At 42.3% G+C, this 19,629-nt stretch overlaps 1 protein-coding gene across 4 annotated transcripts in view; it reads right to left on the reverse strand.

The window, feature by feature from the left end:
* Positions 1–19,629, reverse strand: part of EDAR (ectodysplasin A receptor) — a 71,765-nt gene that overhangs the window by 50,920 nt on the left and 1,216 nt on the right. For 2 of the 4 annotated variants that reach the window (XM_042810275.1, XM_042810274.1), the window contains exon 2: positions 11,625–11,746. The exons of the other annotated variants lie outside the window; for them this stretch is intronic. In XM_042810275.1, coding sequence (XP_042666209.1) covers positions 11,625–11,657 — 33 coding nt within the window. In that variant the 5' untranslated portion in view covers positions 11,658–11,746. The remainder of the gene's footprint in view (positions 1–11,624; positions 11,747–19,629) is intronic. 4 annotated transcript variants of the gene reach the window in all.

The raw sequence follows: 19,629 nt of genomic DNA on the forward strand, positions 1-19,629 counted from the left end.
TTATACTTAGAAAAGACACTGGATCCCCAACATGACAGCTCAGCTCTGAATTCTAATGGAGATTGTCAAGAATGCCAGCTCTTCAAGGTTCAATAACATCAACAGGAATTTCGTTTGAAGACAGCTCTTGTGTTGAACCCTCTAGCTCCAAGTACAAGGTACTGTAAGTAAATAACATTTTTACCAAACACTTCATTGCTACAGATCAGTTCTAGCACACTGAGCTAGCACACTCAAATTTACTTTTCCCAGGTTCCACATAATGCGAACAAATCAATAAAGCCCTGGAATTCTGGGGTCATGGGCATGAAAGCATACAGGTTCTCTGTGAGCCTCTTAAATATCATTATTCCTCACAAGCAGTGCTGCATGTTCATCCTAGCCAGCTTACACCCACAGTAACAGACCAATTTTTGACCTGCCTCAGATACAGATATATTTTAACTTCTCTTTATCAAGCTTCCTTTCTGAAGAAATGGCCACATTGTGAAGAAAGAAGAAAGGAAGATATCAAGATTCTCTAAAATTCCCAATAATCTTCCTCTCCATGATGACATTGAGCTGAAGGTTTGGACAAAAGTTTAATTTAGATCCCTAATCACTACAATTGGTCAGGTCTGAAAAAGCATTCTGCATTACTGGTTTGGCACAGTTTCTTTATCTAGCAGTAACAGTACACAGTGAAGTAAATTTCAGTAGAGTTCAGTAATGCCGGGGGCCTGTTCCAGGACTCTTTGGAAATGCAATAGTTATGTGCATAGGAAATGTACAATAATAATAATAATAAATAAAGTGAGCTCACTTTTTTTATATGTAATGATTTTGGAGCTAGAAAGCAAAAAAATCTGCCTTAATCTTGTCCCATGGTAATTCTTTGAGATTCCTTTCTCACTAGGACTTTCTTAAAAATTTGTTGAGTAATAATAATCTGTTCATATTGGAGATATTACAGCATCCCGGTCATTCTGAAACCCTACTAGAACTTTGTAAAGTGCTTGTTTTTATATTCAAGTTAGGAATCTACTATACACAGCAGCAAGCATAAAATAAGTAAGTGGTTACTTGAAGAACTGGGAACAACCATGGGAAGCAGGAAAAAATAAATGCACTATGTCCTTAAGGGATGTGATGTCTGAGGAAGCTGATCAGGAGCTTTCTGGACCTGCTAACTCACAGCTAAGCAATTCTGCTATTTGATGAACATGGAGGGTAGATGCAGCTGTCCATGTGCAGGTGTCTGATGCCATCTGAGATGTCCTATGGCCCCCTGCCTGACCTCAAGGCAGAACTCCAGGAGTGTGAAGTCAGACCTGTGTCAGACCAGCCAGATCCACACAGCCCCACAGTCTCCCTCAGCACAACTGAAAGGGCAGTGGCCATACATGTAGGCAAATCAGTACAGTTCTTCAGAAGGATCTTTTATTTATTAAAATTATGGACAGAAAGAAAAGCAACACTGAGAGATCTCATCCTTAAGATCACATACAAGTAAGATGTAGAGTGATTTTCTCATTTCAAGTTATGATGGATGTCAGGGGAAAAAAAAACCAGATATAAAATTCCAGTGGCTGGTGCCCACATCATGATTTATTTTTACATGAACTGATGGCAAAAATACTATTTTCCTGATTTAATTCATAGCTTTACAGGTTGCAAGAGAAAATAATTCTATCATGTGAAAAAGCATTGTGTGGAGTCAAACTAGCTGTGTTTTCACCTATACACTGAGTGAGCGTATGTGTAGAGATATGCAGGATATTGAATAAAAGGGAGGGAAGCCACTCTCACTCTGAAGTAGGTCTGCATTTCTAGAGCAAGGTGAAAAGGTGGGGCCTCATGCAGCGGCTCTGCGGGAACATGTGGACAGGCTGCAAAGACAGACCTGGCACAGCCTCTCCTCCCTCAGCAAATGGAGCTTGCTAAGAGCAAGCATGGTGACCAGAGCTTCCCAAACCTGCTTCAGTCTTTCTGAAAACTCTTATCAAAACCGTTCTAAGACAATGGTTGCAGTGAAAGTGCAGATACCATGGGGCAGAACACTGGCTGAAGAGTAAAACTGTCATTGTACAGGCAGCCTGACCTGTGCCCTGAGTACTGGGGGATGGACTGAAATCTTCAGGCAGCTACCGTTCTACCATTTCATCATGAAGTGAAAGTACAGCATGTTCTGTTGCTGAAGTACAGTTACTCCCTACCTTCTTAGAAATTAATGCTCTTGACACCCTCTTATACCATACTCTATGGAAACTACTTGCAGCATAGATAAGCATTTTAGCTCACTGCTAAATGTGCTTGGTGTTGTGCAGTACACAAATAAAGGCTGTCTCTTCCTCAAAGATCTTACAGTCTGGGAGATAAAAACATGAAAGTGCTTGGGAAGATGAGCAACCCAGGGACTGTGGGAGGGGCTCATTGAAGTTACAACCTGAAAACCTCTCATCTCACTTAAAGAACCTGTACATTTTGTTACTAGAAGTGTGTATTTCTGGGGTTCAACAGTTTTGCAGTTAAGAAAAAAAAAATAGTGAAGCTGTTGGCATTTGTTTGTGCCCAGTTTTCTAGCACTCAGGCAACATGCTGCTGCTAACTCCCCTGACACCACTAGGCTATCCCCTCATGCCAGCCTGCTACAGACCCACTTTTCTCCCCATAACCAACTTGGTGGTTTCTGAACTCAAGAGGGGTTCAAGGGAGGGCTGCAGAGACAAGATGTCTCTTGGATGTGACAGATGCCTTTTAATTTAAATATGTGAAATCAATAGACTGACTCACTTTTGCTTTCATATACTTAGGAAAATTATGAGTCACTAATTAAACGGAATTAAGTATGATGCAATCAGCATGTGAAGTTTTTCATAGTCCATCTCTCTTCAGCCGCTGAGCATAGGTTACACACAGGGACCACAGACCCAGCAGCATCAGACTGCTCTCTTCCCAGGCTGGCACTGTACCCCTTGCTCATTTTTGCCTCCAAGTTCCTGGAAGCAAAATTTTTTGTTACTGGTGGCAGAGGGTCGCAGCATCAAGCAGTGGAGACATCCCCAGGTTATAATTCCTTTGTATGTCACCTCTCGGATGGTGACACATCCTACAAAAAAAGGATGAATTCTTCTTCCTTTCTTGCTATGTTCTTGGTTATATCAGAGGTGGCCCTGTTTTGGGATCTCACCAGGATATCTTTTTGACATGGCTGATTTTTTGCCTTACCAGTGCCAAAACAGTCCTGATATTAATAGGAATGATACAGCTGCACCTTCTCTTGCAAAGCATTATTAATGAATATGAAACAAGTGATTCTCAGTGTAAACTGTGCAGTTGTTCTGTGCATCCCAGTGACACACTTGGAGACAAGCCTGTTTTGATTTCAGTCCAGTGAAAACCGGGTTTCCCTTTTGCTGGTGGAGCAGAAGGCAGCCAATGCCAAGGTAAAACTCTGCACGTTTCTCATCCTACATCTTTGAGTGATACATTCCAGAACTGCTCTTTATTTAATCATGTAAAGATAAATAAGCTATTACTTAATACAAACTAATTATTTTTTAAGCAGCACAGCTCAAAGATAATCTGTGCTACAGAATTCCTAGTGGCAGAGACATCCAGGATTTTTTACATGTAAAATCATGAAGCTTGCCGTGATGCTTTTGAAGTTTTAATACTACATGCATTTGCCTGAAAACTTCTACGCAAGCTATAAGCACCCTTGGTCGGGTTCAGTCCTTTCAAGGCACAAGTCTTGCATTTCAGTTTCAGTCCTTGCTAACCTGATCTATCCGATAATAAATTTGTTAACATTTTTATTCCTCTATGCAATAAGAAAATTTGGTGTTTTCAGTATCGGTTATTCTCCTCACCAAAAATTATTCTCACAGCTACAGCGGTAAAGAGTCCTGAGCAGTGTCTCTCAGAAGAGAAAAAAAAGTCACAATGCTGCCTTCTTTACTTCTCTAATCACTGCAGATGTTGCACAGTCACACCTATGCAAAGCTAAATACTGTGTCTCTGTTACATTTTTGATCTTCATTAATTATAGCTCGGAAAAGTGTACAAAAAGCAGCCTGCCTCTTTAATACAAATAAGATTAATTGCACGGTTGTACGGAAAATAAACCACCAGTAGTTAAACAAAAAATGTTTGTCTTAAAGCAGCCCTTGGATGAAGGTTTTTTAAACTGTTACAGGAAGTGAGAAGGCTGCCAAATCACCATGCCCGTGAGCCTCTCTCTCATTATCAGCCTAAACGAATGCACACACCCCGACACTTTCATCCTCTTCCAGGCCCAAGAAAAAGCAAAAGGAGGCAGAAAGAAAAAAAAAGCAAAACACCACACAACCACCCCTCCACACAAAGAGGTGTCTCTGAAGTCTGGAATGCACCCTGGCTGTTTGAAGAGGAGATTTATACCTGACACCCTCCTTGAAGCTCATTGTTGAGACTCGCCTGCGTTCAAATCAACCGCAGACTGGCTGCTGCAGGTACTTCATCTTACGCCGACCACATAATCTGAGAGAAATGTGTCGGGAACTGCTCACACTCTGAGCATTAAAAAAAAAAAAATACAAGAAGAGAGCTGAACTCCACATGCGGACAGTGGGTGGAGGGAGAAGCAGATGGGCAGAGGCTGTGCATGAGGAGGTGGTAGCACCACAAGGGCTGGGCTGCCTCCATGGCACCTGTGCTTCAGCACAGCCAGGGCAGTGTGCGATGCCCAAGGGAAGCCGTGGCCATCCAGACGCAGAGCCAGACAGCAAATATATTTGGTGTCCACTTTGCAGTAATCACCCGATAAAAGATGGAGTGTTAGGATTCCATCCATGGTGCAGAACCAATTATAGTTCATTTCCCAGGGTAAAGAGTTACCGTGCCGTTTGGAATAAGGCTGTATTAATTTATGGTACTGGAACACACTTGTGAGTTTTTTTTAAAGTAGCGCCAAAAGAGACATGAAGGCCAAAAAGTGACAGTATATGAAACACTGTAATGGTTCTTATAACTAATAGATGGTTAATATAAAACGTAAAGTCAGAAAATCTTGTCCTTCTCTATCAGTTCACAATGCCTACCTTTAATCCTGAGCCCAGAAAATCATCTGGAATTAACAATCCTTAAGGGCTATTCTAGTACTTCTGACTGACCCTGCCTTTGAGGAGGACCCATCAATGTTTTCTGGATTTCACCTAACAGACAGCTCTAATTTGGTTTTTTGATTCTCTTGTTTCAAGCAGTTCAGTGCTAGGCTTCTTCCAAAATTTTCAGGCTCACAGGGATGTTTGGGATGTTGAGGTTTGGGAAAAAGAAGCTACTTCAATCCATTTCAGTTACAGAATGCTTTCTATATTTAGGATTTAAAATTATGGTTTATTAAGGATGCAAATTATGAGCATTCCTAGGACTCTAGGTACTTGCAAGTCCCAGCTAGCACATAACCATCATGCCATTACAAATCTGAATAAAGCAGGTTAAATTTGCAGCAGATTTAAAATAGGGCAAAAGGGAGGGTGGGAAGAGAGATCACACAACATGTTAAACATCTAGCCATTAGGATGGGAGGGGAAACATCTACTGAACTGAACTGACACAACTGTTTTTGAAGCTACAGTATCAATCTCACCTTGGCCACAGGTATGCCCTTCTATTTTTGCAGTTGAAAGATTAACCATCTGTACATTTTTTTTCTTCCTTTTTTTTTTTTTTTTTTTTTTTCATTGGGAGATAATATCTTCTATCTAGTGCCAGCAGGAGGAGGTTCTCAAAGAAATCAGTTTCATCAACCTGTGACCAATGTATTGAAAAATAGATCATACCTCCATGTCAGCAATCACAGCAATCCACTGAGGACACTTAGCATGGGGCCTCAATAATTTCAGACATGGAGCATCTGAGGAAATAGCATTCAGTATTTCATTCTGACATTTCAGCTCTTGACAGCAAGCTGGAGAATGCTGCTTGAACCCAAAGTCAAATGCAATGAAAGCAGCACAGCTTTATGAAGAAAATATGTAAGCAAAGCAAGTTCAGCTTGCTGTATCTCACTGGCAGCCAAAACAGAGGGAAACAGAAATACGTGGCTCTAGGCAGTCACTCCATTGCTGCACACTTGTTAAAAATAGCTTACTTGCAATTTTCAAGAAATGCCAGCAGGGCCTCCTAGTCTAATGAGGGCACCAGCAATCAATTAGGCAGCCAATGCCCTGGATTCCCCAGCACATCCTACTCCAGCCCTCAAAAAGATGTCACCTCCCTCCTCTTCCTCCAGAAGTTTTCTACTTTTCTTTCCAATCAGTCCTTTGCTTGGTATTAATCCAGCTTTTCTCTAACTCACATGCTTTGTCATGCCAGTGACTCCTTCTCTTTATTTCTGCATCATCTCTCTTGACACCAACCCTTGCTCCGATCCAGCTGCTGGACTTGCTGTGTGGTGAAGCGGAGAGCAGAAAGTCCCCTTTCTCCTGCCTGGACCCGATGCTTCCACAACCACTGCTCATGTGCCCACCGAGTTTCATAAAGCCAAGAGCAGGACCTCTGCATCTTTTACTCCCTCCCTCCCATATGGTGCAATCAACCTCTCTGCTCTGCCTGCTCCCCTGGTGCAGAGTATATAAAGCCAGGCTTTCAGCTCCTCCACAAACTCAAAGTGGCAAAGACATACCATGCACATGTTGCTTCTGCATCAAAATAATCCCAGCTGGAGCACAGTCTCATCCAACTCACCCTCACCTGTCAAAGGCCTGATGCCACCAGTGCAATGCAGCATCATCAGCCTCCGTCCACAGAGGGCTGGGTAATGCTGAGATCATCTTTTAAAGTTAAATGTAAGAACTCATCTTTCTGATTTGTGAGGGCTGTGCCAACAGCCACTATCTGGCAAAAGGACTCTTATCCAAGAACTAAGGACATATTGCCTGATCCAGTAGTCCCTTGGAATCATGCTGGTCAGGGGAAGCTCTTGGAAGAGGGCTCAGCCTCACTGAATGTAGGGCTCCCTGTATGTGGAGGAAAAAAAAAATGCATGTACCTTTAGTACTGCATGCGTTAGCAAAACCATAGAACAGGAAGTGATTTAATCCAGTGACTATTTTTTGAAGTAAATAAAGGGTTATAGGTTACAGAAGCAGCATTTCTGGAAGATAGACCTATCAACTGCACAACAGCAACTGAGGAACTACATTTCTTTTACGGCCTGTCTAAGATGTCACACGGTGCAGAGACCTGGGGGCATGTTTTAGTGATGTGCTTTAAACGGTGAAAATCAAAAGCTAATTCTTCTCAAAAAAGGATGCAAGTGGGAAACTAGTTTAAAAAACCAAGCTTTTGAGGGATAGCAAGTGCTTGTGTTTAATTGTGCTCAGGTCATGTTCAGATTCAGTTTCTGGACATCTTGGCTCTGCCTTCTACAACATGCACACAAATTCATGTATGTATGTTCCTAAATGCCAAATGTGTACAATGCATCTCAGCTTCGAGAACAAGTGACAGTTAATTAAAACCATGCACCACACACAGCTTATCATTTCATGATAAATGATGGCACTGATAGATGCATCATTTTTATATTATGCTTAATTACATCAAAGCTAGACCCACCAGAGTGCAAAGGAAAGGGTAGCATTTTTGTTAGTTACTAATAAACTCTGTTGGCTACCTTTTTTCTACACCACTGAGATATAATGGAAAGTGACCAAAACCACATACATAACATGTCAGTTAAAACCATTTCATTTTTTTATCGTGTCATGACATACTGGGTATACAAATCTTTAAAAATAAATCTGTACTACCACTCTGTCTCTTGGCAGCTCATGGTGATGTGAGTTTAAGGCTTTAAAGAAACAATGACCGAGTTACCCTGTTCTTCCATTCTACCCATTTTCCTTGCTCACTGTTACACATACAAAGCTCCTCACCTGAATCCTTCAGGTCCTGTTTTTCTCCTGCACATCTATTCCTGTTGTAGGAAGAAGCAAGAGCTGGATATAGAACTGCAAAATGGCTCTCCCTAACTTATGTGCCTAATAAAACAAAACTCTCTTAAAGGGACTAACATCAGTCTTTAAAACATGAAGACCAGATTTTGCTGCCCCCATTCAGAGAGCTCCATCAACAGCTGAAACTAGCGGGCCTGCCATGAGGAAAGTGTATTTATACAGCTAGCCAAGTCTCCCATATAAAAACCAAACTGTCTACAATTAAAGTGTTTTTTTGAAGTCCACTTTGAGTGTTCAGAAATACTATGATTCACATAGACAGTCTTTACTTCAAAGCCCTACAAAAGCCTGGAAATGAAAACCTAAGACTACCACATTCATGTCACCTATTACTCCTTCCCTGAAATTTGCCCCTACAGCATCTTGTTCCTGAATTTCTGCTGTACTCTCCATTTGCTCTTTGAGGAACTGTTCTTGAATAGATTAAAAAATAGATTAAGAACTAAAGACTTGCATACGGGATATGGTTAGCACATTTCAGAGGAGTATATGGTTTCCATATATCAATTGATTATCGGAGTAGTAAGACACACTTTGAGTAAAATGGGACAACATCAAATACTCACTCTGTTTAATTTGGAACAGGGAGCTCCTGTCTCTCGAGAGAGTGCCAAAACCATGGTATTTATTAGATGGATTTCTTTTTTTATTCATCTGGGCTATTTCCCCCAGCTCTAACTGGATCCCAAAGCAAACAGACAGAGCTTGTGCAGCCGAAGAGTCATTTTTCTCCCTATTTTCACCCGTGTCCCTCACTCCTTCTCCCTAGCAATCCTGCCCACACAGAGGGTGAAGGGAGAAACATAATCCTTGGAGGTTTCATGACGCAAGCGGCCATGCTGGGGCTTCTGGTGAGCCTGTGAGCCTCTGAGAACTGCAGGTGGCAGAAAGGTCTTTGCAAATGTCCCAGTGGGGATGGCTTCAGCCACAGCTGGCAATCAGTCATAAGACACTGATCCGTTGGAAACCAACCTTCAACCACGGTGGTGCCCCTGGAGCTGCCTGCCTTGTAACCTTCCCCAGTTTAAAACATCCTGGGATAATCTTGTACATGTTTTCCCTAAGAAATTTCTCTGCTTCACCAGAGATGAGAGCCAGGGACCAGATCTGTAATAGGAGCAGTGTGTGATGGACTTGAGTCGCCAGCCATGGAGGCCACATTTAGTGGCAGCATCTTTGCTATTGCCAGAGCCTGAGAAGAGCCTCAAAATGGAGACCTCAAAAGCCAGCACATATGCCCTAGTCATGGCTCTGGCAAGGCTCCTGGGAATATCCTACATAGAAGGCTTCCTCTGAACACCAGCAGCACTTCTGTGTGGTGTGTGTGTCAGAGCACCAGCACATGCTGCCCAGAAGCTGTGGGGTCTCCTCTTTGGGGATCTCCAGCAGCTGCCTGGCCATGGCCCTGGGTACCCTGCTCCCGGTGGCCATTCTGGAGACGGGGTGGGTCTGAGGGATCCAGAGGGCCTTGCCAGCATCAGCCATTCTGGGATTCTGAAAACTAGTTAGGCAATCAGCTCCCCCAAAGTCTTTCCCAGTGGTAGGTTTCCCTCCTTCAGTCCACTTCTCTTCCACAAAATACAGTACTACTACTGCTCTATCTCTCTGCACAAAAGAGCCCCGATGTGATAGCACAACAGTAGATGTCTCTGCCCGGTGAAGGAAAACATTCTGCTGTGTTTGAATTTCAGTTTAAGACTCTTACCCCTTGGTAGCTGAGTCCCTGCAGGCCACCCCCTGCCAGAGCTCTCCAGCTCCTCCCTGTTAAAGCTTTCCTGGTTTGCATCAGGCAGTTCTCTTTCTCACTTAGACAGATGACTCCTAAACCCAACGGAAGGGGCACCACCTGGGACAGGATTTGGAAACTGGGCTCCAGTTCTTACTCTAGAGAAAATTTAAATATTTTAGATTGAGTGTTTCCCACAGCCCCGTACACCCTGGCAAATACCCTAGCCACTAGGTAACAGCACTGTTCTCTCCAAAGAGTTACAGATATCTACAGGGATGGAAAGATAACATAGAAAACACAAGAACCAGTGCTACGGGGAGCATTCCAGGGAGTGCTAGAAACAGGCAGAGAAAGACATCAAGGCCCTGTCTCCTACATCCCAGCTGTGCAAAGGCTGAAAATAAAAGCTCATCCACCATCAGCAGCAGGACTCACACATGATGTACAGATCCATTTCTCCGACACAGACTCGGCCAGGTAAAGCATGTCCAGAAGCACACGTTCAGGCACGCAAGGAACTAAGCATGGGTGTTAAGGAATGTAGCCACCTCTGGGGTGAAGGGGCAGGCAAGCAAGGCTTCTAAGGATCTAAATTTTAGACTTCTGCTTGTGAAGAGACAAGTCTGAGGCACCCGAGTTCCTCTGTGGGACTAAGTCCATGAAGATGACCTAAAAGAAAGTTTCTGCTTCTCACCCCAAAGTGCTCCTGAATCAAAGATTCCAAATGTCTGTTTGTTATTCTACAGACTTCTCACACACCCACCTCTAATTGCTCTTCTGTGATTAAGGAAAAGCGTTTCATCTGTATATATGAAAAAGGGTGAAAACTCTACATGAAAAACATTGTGAAGTTCAGACAACTGTTTGTGAACTTTCATCTGTTCGGCAAAAATGGACGTGTCTATGCAGCTAAGCAGAGGTCTGAGAGCAACACTTATTAAATTAATCCAGCTAGCATCAGTAACGACAGGGAAAATACCACAGATAGCAGCTTTGCTTTTGTATGTATTTTTGGACTTCATTCATTTGATTTAATTAACGTGGCTTTTGCAGCTCGTGCAACAATTTTACCCTTTCTTCAATTTTTTGTCCAGTTCAGACAAGGAGTCAGGCAACAGCAAATGAAAGCACAAAACCAGCAGTCTGCTAAAATAAATGGTGGAAACATCCATGGCATCAAGACTGAGAAAGCTTGTCAAGTCTTTGCATTCAAATGTTTCCACCAAAATAGTTTTGAAAGGGATGAACAGAAATTTCTGAAGGAATAAAACAACTCCAAACACTATACTTCCCATTCATTTTCTTTGCTTCTGTTTTAGAATTCCATAACAAAAAGCCATATGCATTTACAAAAGCTTACTTGATGTGGTAAGTACATACATCATTCTACCACTGAGTTTGGTGGGGTCACTTTTTTAAGGAAAAAGTTTGCCACTTCTTACGCACATCTCTGAAATTCTTCAGGGATGCTTGTATAATTAGGAAGATCTTAGTGAATTAATAAGCCAGAGTACTTTGTAAAGGTATTAAAATAATGTAAGGGAGAGTCACACCCAGGCTACGGTGTGGGTGAGCAATGCATGGAATTGAGCAAGGCTCTAGCATATTGCTGAAAGCAAGCATTCCCTTCCAGAGCAGGCAGTAGCTTTATCAGGTGTTAGCCCATAATTTCTCAGTCCCAGACTTGTACAGCGATGCTGTACAAAACCCTTTTAGCCACTACAAACCACAACAAGTTCAAGATGTGACTCATGTCTAAGCTTTAACTGGCTCACTGTTACCAGCTCAGTCACTGCCAGCAGCCCTACATGCAACTGCTGATCCTGTGGCATCCTCAGCACAACTCCCTCCTATGGGAAAGCCCTGGTTAGTCAGCCTCGCAGAAAGGTAGGGTATTGTGATATTTCTCTTACCATTGAGCTGCTTTGCTCTTCCTGCATTCCCATCTTAATCACTGTGCGAGCTGTTGGTCTTCCACGCTTTCTTTGTGTCTATGTAAATTCAGTGTTTGATGCTGCAGAGGCGGAGACGATTTCTAAGACAGGGGGCAGGTGTGAGTGAAGGGAGCAACCCAACAGCCAAACTATTTGAAAAAGAAACCTTTAATGTCTCATCAGCTCAGCACTTGAAGAAAAAAAAAAGAAAAAAGAAAAGAAAAAAAAAGCCTTCATAACTTGCCTTGAAAACTGGAAAAACAGGGTGTCTGGCTATAATTTAAGACATTAATAACAAGGTGATATTGCCATTCTCTGACATATTTTGACTTTAGCATAGCAAAATGCTATCTTAAAAACTGAGGCTGGTAATTAATACGTGAAATACTGTCAGTGACAGAGAAACTACAGAACGGCTGATTTGTTTCTCATTCACTTCAAATTCCACATTTTCATTCACAGTCAAAATTTCAACATTTTGAGAAAAGAGCCCAGGCTGAATTGTAGAGCACATCTGAAGAAAGCTTTCTTTTGTTGTGTTGAACAGACTTACTGAAGGTAGTTTGGCCTGACTAGAAATTGGGGAATACTTACAGTACAGTACAGTTGCGACTTTATAGACTGACCCTGGGCTTCAGAATTATTCAGCTGCTACCATGAGCACCCCTGAAACTGCACCCTGAAGACCTGACACCCCAATTAATCAAAGGTTTCAGGAAGAATTATTTTTTACCTGCAGCCTTTTCACAACAAAGCAGGAACACGCTGCACCATGAGGGCACGTAGGACAATATGAACTGTCTGAATTGCCACAATCTTATGTTCCAGAAAACACTTTTAAGCATTGCGTTGAAGTTTTAAGACAGATAGTGGCACACTTGCCCTCTGTGGGAGTATTTGCCTGTTTGAAGCTGTGTGTGTACTTACAAGCTTGGCTGTATGAGTCAGGATATATAATGAGCAGTCAGATAAAGCCCCTGCACGTGCATCCTTACATCATAGAGATCCCAGTAAGAAAAAATGTATTTAAAATTTCCTATTGGACTTGTTCTTTTTGCTGAAATAATCAACTGTTGAGACTCTTGCCTCATCCAGAACTCTTTATGATACTTGTAGATAGATGGGCAAATGCAGGCATCCTGCTCCTTACGCCTTCAAAGCTATCACGTAAAGATAACAGTGTTTTCTTTTAATCTTTTTTTCATTACTGAATATTATGCTTACAACAATCCTGCTTTGCTACAGATGGTTTCCTGTTGTTTCTGCCAAATGTGAAATAGCAATAAAACTTGAAAAGGTTTTGATGCTGTCACTGCATGAAAAATTGTATCTACGAGAGTAAATTAAATATGAGCCATAGTCTTTAATTGCTTTAATCTTACTTGGTAAGTGAACTTTTTTACCCCCACCTCCAACTCAAAGCTTCCGATAACATGACCTGAAGGGAAAAAAATATAGCTATGTATTTTAGAGAGGTAGAAAGCCTTCATTAATAAAAGCAAAAAAGAGGAAGGGGAAGTTGATAATTCTCATGTCCAGACCAACCAAACAGCCACCAACTCCAGCTAACAAGAGCAGTGCCTTTGGCTCTGCATCATAAAATATGTAAAGTCATTTCTGTTAGAAGACAGTAGAGTTCCTGTTTTCAGAGCTATAATAAGGAGATCTATCATCTTAGCAGACAAATTACTAGAAAATGGCTTACATGCTCCCAAGGGAACAGAGCCTTTGCTCCTTGCGTGGGCAAATCTCAGTGAACTCAGTGACAGCTTTACTTGAATGCAAAAGGAGTATTAAGCAGCACTTCAAAGAAAAACTGAATTTTATACATAACTTATATAACGGGGAGAACTGTTAATGTTCCCTGTAGGCATAAATTCAGTGTTGTAGGGGAGAAGAACTGCAGAAAAGCGTTTTACCTACAAATGCATGATACGGACACATTACTTACAATAACAAATGGGTGAGCTACATGGGCGCTCTCAAATTTCAGCCAATATTTGACTGGCACCCCATCAGGACAGTCATTTTCTAGAAAACAACAGTGAGCATTTAACCACATCCTTCTCCCAACAAGGTAAGGCTGTCTTCACTGCCGTGGATCTGTCTACACAAGCACTGAGGGCAGAGGCAAAAAGAGTAAATAGTAGAAACCGCTGTCATTTTGAGTACATTTGTCTGTCTGTTGCTGTGCATACAAGGCCTGCTATCTCAGGGCTCTACAGCACAAGAAACAAGTGCTCTGTGTTACACTGGAGATTTGGCAAGCGCCCATTTCTGTGAGAAGAAAGCATGTAACTGTAGTCCCACCTGAGCGAGACATTGGCCTCACAGCTGCTCGGTCCTCTCCTGTTCCTTACTGGGGACTGATTTTGATACCTGTTCACTGCAAGAAGTGATTTGCTCATGGTGGAAGAAGCTGGTGGGACTCCTGTTTCCTTTGAACTCATCCTGACTTTCCTTGTTCTGCAGGCTGGGATTGAAAAGCTGAGGCAGGGGTGACACTGTGGGCAGGAGCGAGTGGAAAATGTGTGCAGTCATGCAGCTGCAACCACGTGGATGTGGCTCACCCACGTGCTGTGTCCCTGGGGCATCTCTTCAGGGTGCCCTGGCACTTCCCCACGCCAAAATCCTACACCAGAGATACTGCTCAGGGGTTTAGTTTGACTTCCACTTAAGCTAAATTAAAAGCAGCTTTGCACAAGCTTTGAGTACCCTACAGCTATGGACAAATCCCAGTACTTTGTCCCAGCTGTGGTCACTGTGAAGCTCTGGGGCAGGCAGGGTGCAGGGCTGCTTGGACCTGTGAAGCTGACATGCCGGGCCTGCTGCCTTTCCTGAGGGATGATGTCTCTTTCTGCTGTCTGTTAAACCAGCATCATTTTCCCTGGGTCAAGGAAACGTCCATGGACAAGAACACGCTTTCTCTTTTGCAGCATAGCCCACATACATTTGGACATTGGGTGTCCACCAGATACTGGTGCACAGGTCCCATTTGAAGAGCTGCTGAGAGTGCTGGAGAGTCTCCTGTTGGCTTCACTTGGAAGCACATCAAGCCCCTGCACGTTTCTTTCGTCCTTTCTTAACAATTTTGTCATTTGGCCATCAGCTGAGTTATTGGCACCTTTCGCATTCAGTTAAATAGCACAAAATGCTAGTGCAGGACATTTCTCATAACCGGTTAGAAACCATGATAGAAAACACAACCCTGCAACATCAGAGATGTTCTGCATATACTGCAGTGGATTTGCATCTAGGTTTCCTTGTTGCTAGCCAGTGCCATCTGTTATCTGTTTTGGTCTGCTTGTGAGAACTAGTAATTTCTGAAAATTTCGAGACAGGAAAGAACAATGGCTTTTCCCTTTGTATTTTATGTCCCAAAGAAACCAACTGTATCTATATATGCACACAGAAATATACCCCTTCAATTGGCAGTACACTAGCATATGCTTCTTCTATATGGAAAATTTAAAGAGACAAGGCCCATCAAGGGGCAATATTTGAACATAATGAAATAAATCTGTGCCCCACAGTGCTTGAATATTCAGTTCTGCTTTTGTCTCTCTTGGAGGGTGCTGACACTCAGACTTGGTGACGGATTAAGCAGTGACAGCTGAGATAGTTCCTGCCCTCAGCTGTGTGCTCTGCCCCTTGCTTGGAAATTACTGCCCTCCCACTGCCAGCACAACCAAATGCTTTGTGCATTTCAGACTGCCAGACTTCACGTGAACCTTGTCTCACGACAACTTGCCAGCCTGTAAACTCCTGTGGCTTGCAGGCGAAGCACTGAGCTGTGCCGACCGCACAGGTGGAAAAGGCTGAGAATGGAAAGGGGGCCCAGGCCAGGCAGCAGCAGCAGCCCACGCAGAGCTCCCATCTATTTATGGAAATACAAAAGTTTTGAGCTCAGGGGACCCATTGTCACCGACTTCCCCCTGAGCAAAGAAATGGCAAAATCTCAAGTGACAAAGAGAGAACACGTCTTCAGCCTTTTCTTGGGGCTTTTGGGTTTTTTTGGTTGATTGATTTATCTTTTTTTCTTTTGCAACTGTGCTTCAGGGACAGTGTGAAAATATGCTCAGCACTGACTAAACTCTGTTCCTTTGAGGTCTGTTACATATTTTTATTTTTCTAAGAAAAGAAATTGTACTTTAGTAATTTTGAACTCCTCTTGGTTAGAGATGCTAAATTTCAGTCCCATGTTTCACAGTTCTCAACTATAGCAGGCTATGAACTAGCATCAGGTAATTTAGCAGAGTCTGCCATTTTAGCCTTTCACCTAGCCTGCTCCTCATATTTCTGCTGTTTTTCTCTTCCAAGATGTGTGATCTGGATGCACAGGGTCTATCTATCTCCTTCTTTTCAGTGACAGAAGCCAATTTCTGTAAAGCCAATTTATCAGCTGTTAATATGCAGATATTCTTCCCTCCTCAGTCACTCTTCCAAGCAGCAGAGCATGTATACATTCAGAAGAGAAAAATGGGGCATGCCATAGAAATACGTTCTGGTCTGGATAATTGTAAATATTGAATCTTAAACTATTAAAGTGGTACTTGCTTAAGATTAAAGAAAAATCCTGATAGTCAATCTGCAAATAATTGTATGCTGCTTAACTGGCACTTCAGTAGTTTTCTTTTGTGATCTATCTGAAGCAAGAGATGGATGTACTGTCAGAATTAAGTTCTCTCGGTACTTGGCCATATGTTTTTGTTTTGGTCCCCAGACTGTTATACTGCTGAGCAAAGGGTAGAGACTGATGTAACAGAGCTTAGTATACAAAATAACCTCTAGGGGAGGTGGGAAAAAAAGTGAATCTTTCCATGGTTCCTTAGTACCAAAGATCTGTTTTGGACTTAGATTCAGTCAATTTTTGCAGCACCATGTCCTGCCTGTAATGTCCAATGAACCAGAGGCTCATTAACACGATCTACAGGGGACATACATCCGTAAGTATTTTCAGGGCAGAGACAATGACAGTGAGAAACTGGAGCTCACATATCTTTATGCACCAGGCTTCGACAGGGGAGCACATATTTCACAGAAGATCAGTTGGGAAAGGTTGGATGCTATAGTTTTGCAAAAAGGCTTATTGTGGCCTTCAAGACCAAAAGGATCTCGGGTCTACCAGTATTTCAGGATGCTGCAAGTGTAGTCAAGCTAAGCATTATAAACTGTTTCAATTTTCTCCTAGTATCTCCAGTGGCCATGGACCATACCCAGCTAACATTCCCAAAACACAGCTTACACCCCACATGTGTTTATTATCAGAGCAGCTGCTGAAGCCCCTGGATGGTTGGGTCATGGAAAACCTCCTAACCCTGGGAGCACAGCAATTCGGCAAGGGCCAGCTCAGATACCAGCAAATGCAGGAGAGCTACAGAGCAAGAAACAACACCAACAACACCTTTTTCAAGCCCCTGAAAAAGCCTTCCCACCATAAAACTGACACAACTCTGGCAGTCTCTTCTTCTGTGTAAATCCTTACCAGCCTCAAGAGGAAATGAGCAATATTTAAGGCATTAAATCCAAAAAAGCTCAATTCTGCAGAACTGAGACTGAAAATGAATAAATGCCAAAAACTCTATGAAATCCACCAAGGACTTTGCTATTTATTTTGCAGTGCAGATGGTCAAACATTAGGACAATTGGTAATGTGAAACCTGTTGGTACATTCATGGTGGATGATTCAGACCAAGCATTTTGGATTACCAGCACTCAAAAGCATCAGATCAGGAGGATGTGGCCCTGACTTTGTCTCCACAGAGACTTGAAAATCCACTGGCAAAGCTTCAACTTCTTTAAAAGACAATAGCAGATAATGTTTAAAATAGTCTTTGTTTATCTTTTATTCTTTTGTTTCTAATGAGTTCTTTATGAATTTGAAAATAACTTGCTCTCCACTTTTGTTCTGATTTCCATGGTGGGAAGAAACAGAAAGATCTGAGATACATCAAGTCAGAAGAAATGCATGCAACATTAGCACGGCTCAGGAAGCAGCGTTTGATCACTGAGCATTGCCACAGAGCCAGCAGGAGCTGGGCACAACAGCCTTGTGGGAGCTCTGCCATTGACTGCATGGGTCCAGAAACTCACGTTTTTTTTAATAGAATTGGATGAGCTATAAATCAAATAAAAGAACAAGAAGTTACTTGGCCTCCAAATAATACTTGGATGTCCTAGTTCTCTGCTGTGTGAATGCAGGTTCTTAGCTTTCCGGGAAAAGTATGGCCAAGTACTTTGCTCACACAGTGACCACAAAGGCAGAACAATAATATCTACAGAGGAGGACAGTCAAATATATCATATGTATCCCAAGGAGATAAATATCTGTAAAGGATTAGACAGCAGTCAAAAAAGGATTTATCACCTTGGAATACATATGATAAGATCTCTCTGATTTTGCAAACGGCTTTCTGTCCTAACGACTCAGTGGCCAGAACATTTTTGTGTATTCGGAAGGAAGTATTTTCCTCGCCAACAGCTGCTGCTCCAGGAGGTGAAAAGAAGCACCTGTTATCTTCTGAAGGTGTCATAAAAAATAAAATACTGGGCCTTGAGTGTCAGGAGAACTCCAGAAGGCAGAAAAGACCTGGTTTGGAGAACAACCCGGAGGAGGAAAACAGATGTACCCCAGCTCCTCTCAAATGACTCATGCAGGGAGTGGCCCTGCTGGAACCTCTTGGTTCAGCCTTCTATAGACAGAAGCTCATGTTGCGATTTATCCTTTTAGCTGAGAAGCGACATAGATACTATCTGAAACCCAGTTCCATCCTAATGCAGTTAAAGGAAACTACTCTGCCAAGGGTATTAGAGGGGAATTCCTCTACCGATGACAACATGAGAAAAACATTATCTTAATATTAATCTTATCTTCAAAAGCTTTTGCTGCTATTTTTTGAAAACTGAGACTTGGACCATTTATCTAGTGTGGCTAAATGGATTCGATTAGAAACTGTAGACATGTCAAAATACTCCAGTCCTCCAGGAAGTGTCACCCTTACGCGCAAAGCAGCCATGTTCTACGTGAAGTCATTTCCAGAGGAATGCTAAACACCGTTACAGTACAATTACATTCAGCTCAACATTTCCAGTGAGGTGATTTCCACTGCATACAATTCCGTATGATCCCTCAAAAACGACCACCTCAAAGTCTGACATGAAAAATTAAAACATCACACGTTTTCCATCTAGGTGTAACAGAGGGGAAAAAAGCCTATTTGTGGCAGCAGTTTTCTGAAAAATCTATCTTTATTTGGAGAAAAAAAAAAAAAAAGCATACTGTCTTTTTCAAGGCATGTTCTCATTTTCATCTGAACTCTCTGTTGGGCTCAGGCACGTTTTTACAAACAGTAACATACCAGTGTTGGACCCTGGCAGCCAAAAGAGCCAGGCCAACCTTTGGTAAGAGTTTCAGTTATCAGATACCTCCAGTGAAGCTGGGCTCTCAGGAGAAATTGTGAGTGGTTTGGAGCCAAACTTGGCTGCTGATGAAAACAGTATATTTCCTTCAGCTGATTGGTTTATTTTCTTTGCATTTCAAAATTACTTCCTTACTGGTATTGCTCTTCAGTAGAGGATGCCTAGAACTTCTTACTTATTACATCTTAGTTATGACAGAGAAGGAAGGACCGAGTAATGCTGATCACAGACATGGATTTTGACTTCATTTTGCACAATGAAATTAATTTCCTTTTAAAATTCATCATCATCCATGGTTATTGTTGTTTTTTGTTTTTCTTTTTCATAGAGGTGCCAGACATTTCAAACATTTGACCCAAACATTTCAAGATCCATCAAGCAAAATAGCAATTCGCTACATGATCTCCTTCCTCTACTGTGGAGGAGTGGCAGCAGTAGTCATAAACCTCACCTGTTCCAACAAACAGCAGCCACAGGTGTGGAAGCCTTCGTTGTAGCTGGAAGCATACAAAGAGGTTTTGGGTGGCACCCCTAAGCTCCTGGGTACCATTGCACTAGATAAGGG

This window comes from Centrocercus urophasianus, unplaced genomic scaffold, assembly GCF_019232065.1.
Source record: "Centrocercus urophasianus isolate 14NV4802_14NV808 unplaced genomic scaffold, USGS_Curo_1.0 seq_12, whole genome shotgun sequence".
Lineage (NCBI taxonomy): Eukaryota > Metazoa > Chordata > Aves > Galliformes > Phasianidae > Centrocercus > Centrocercus urophasianus.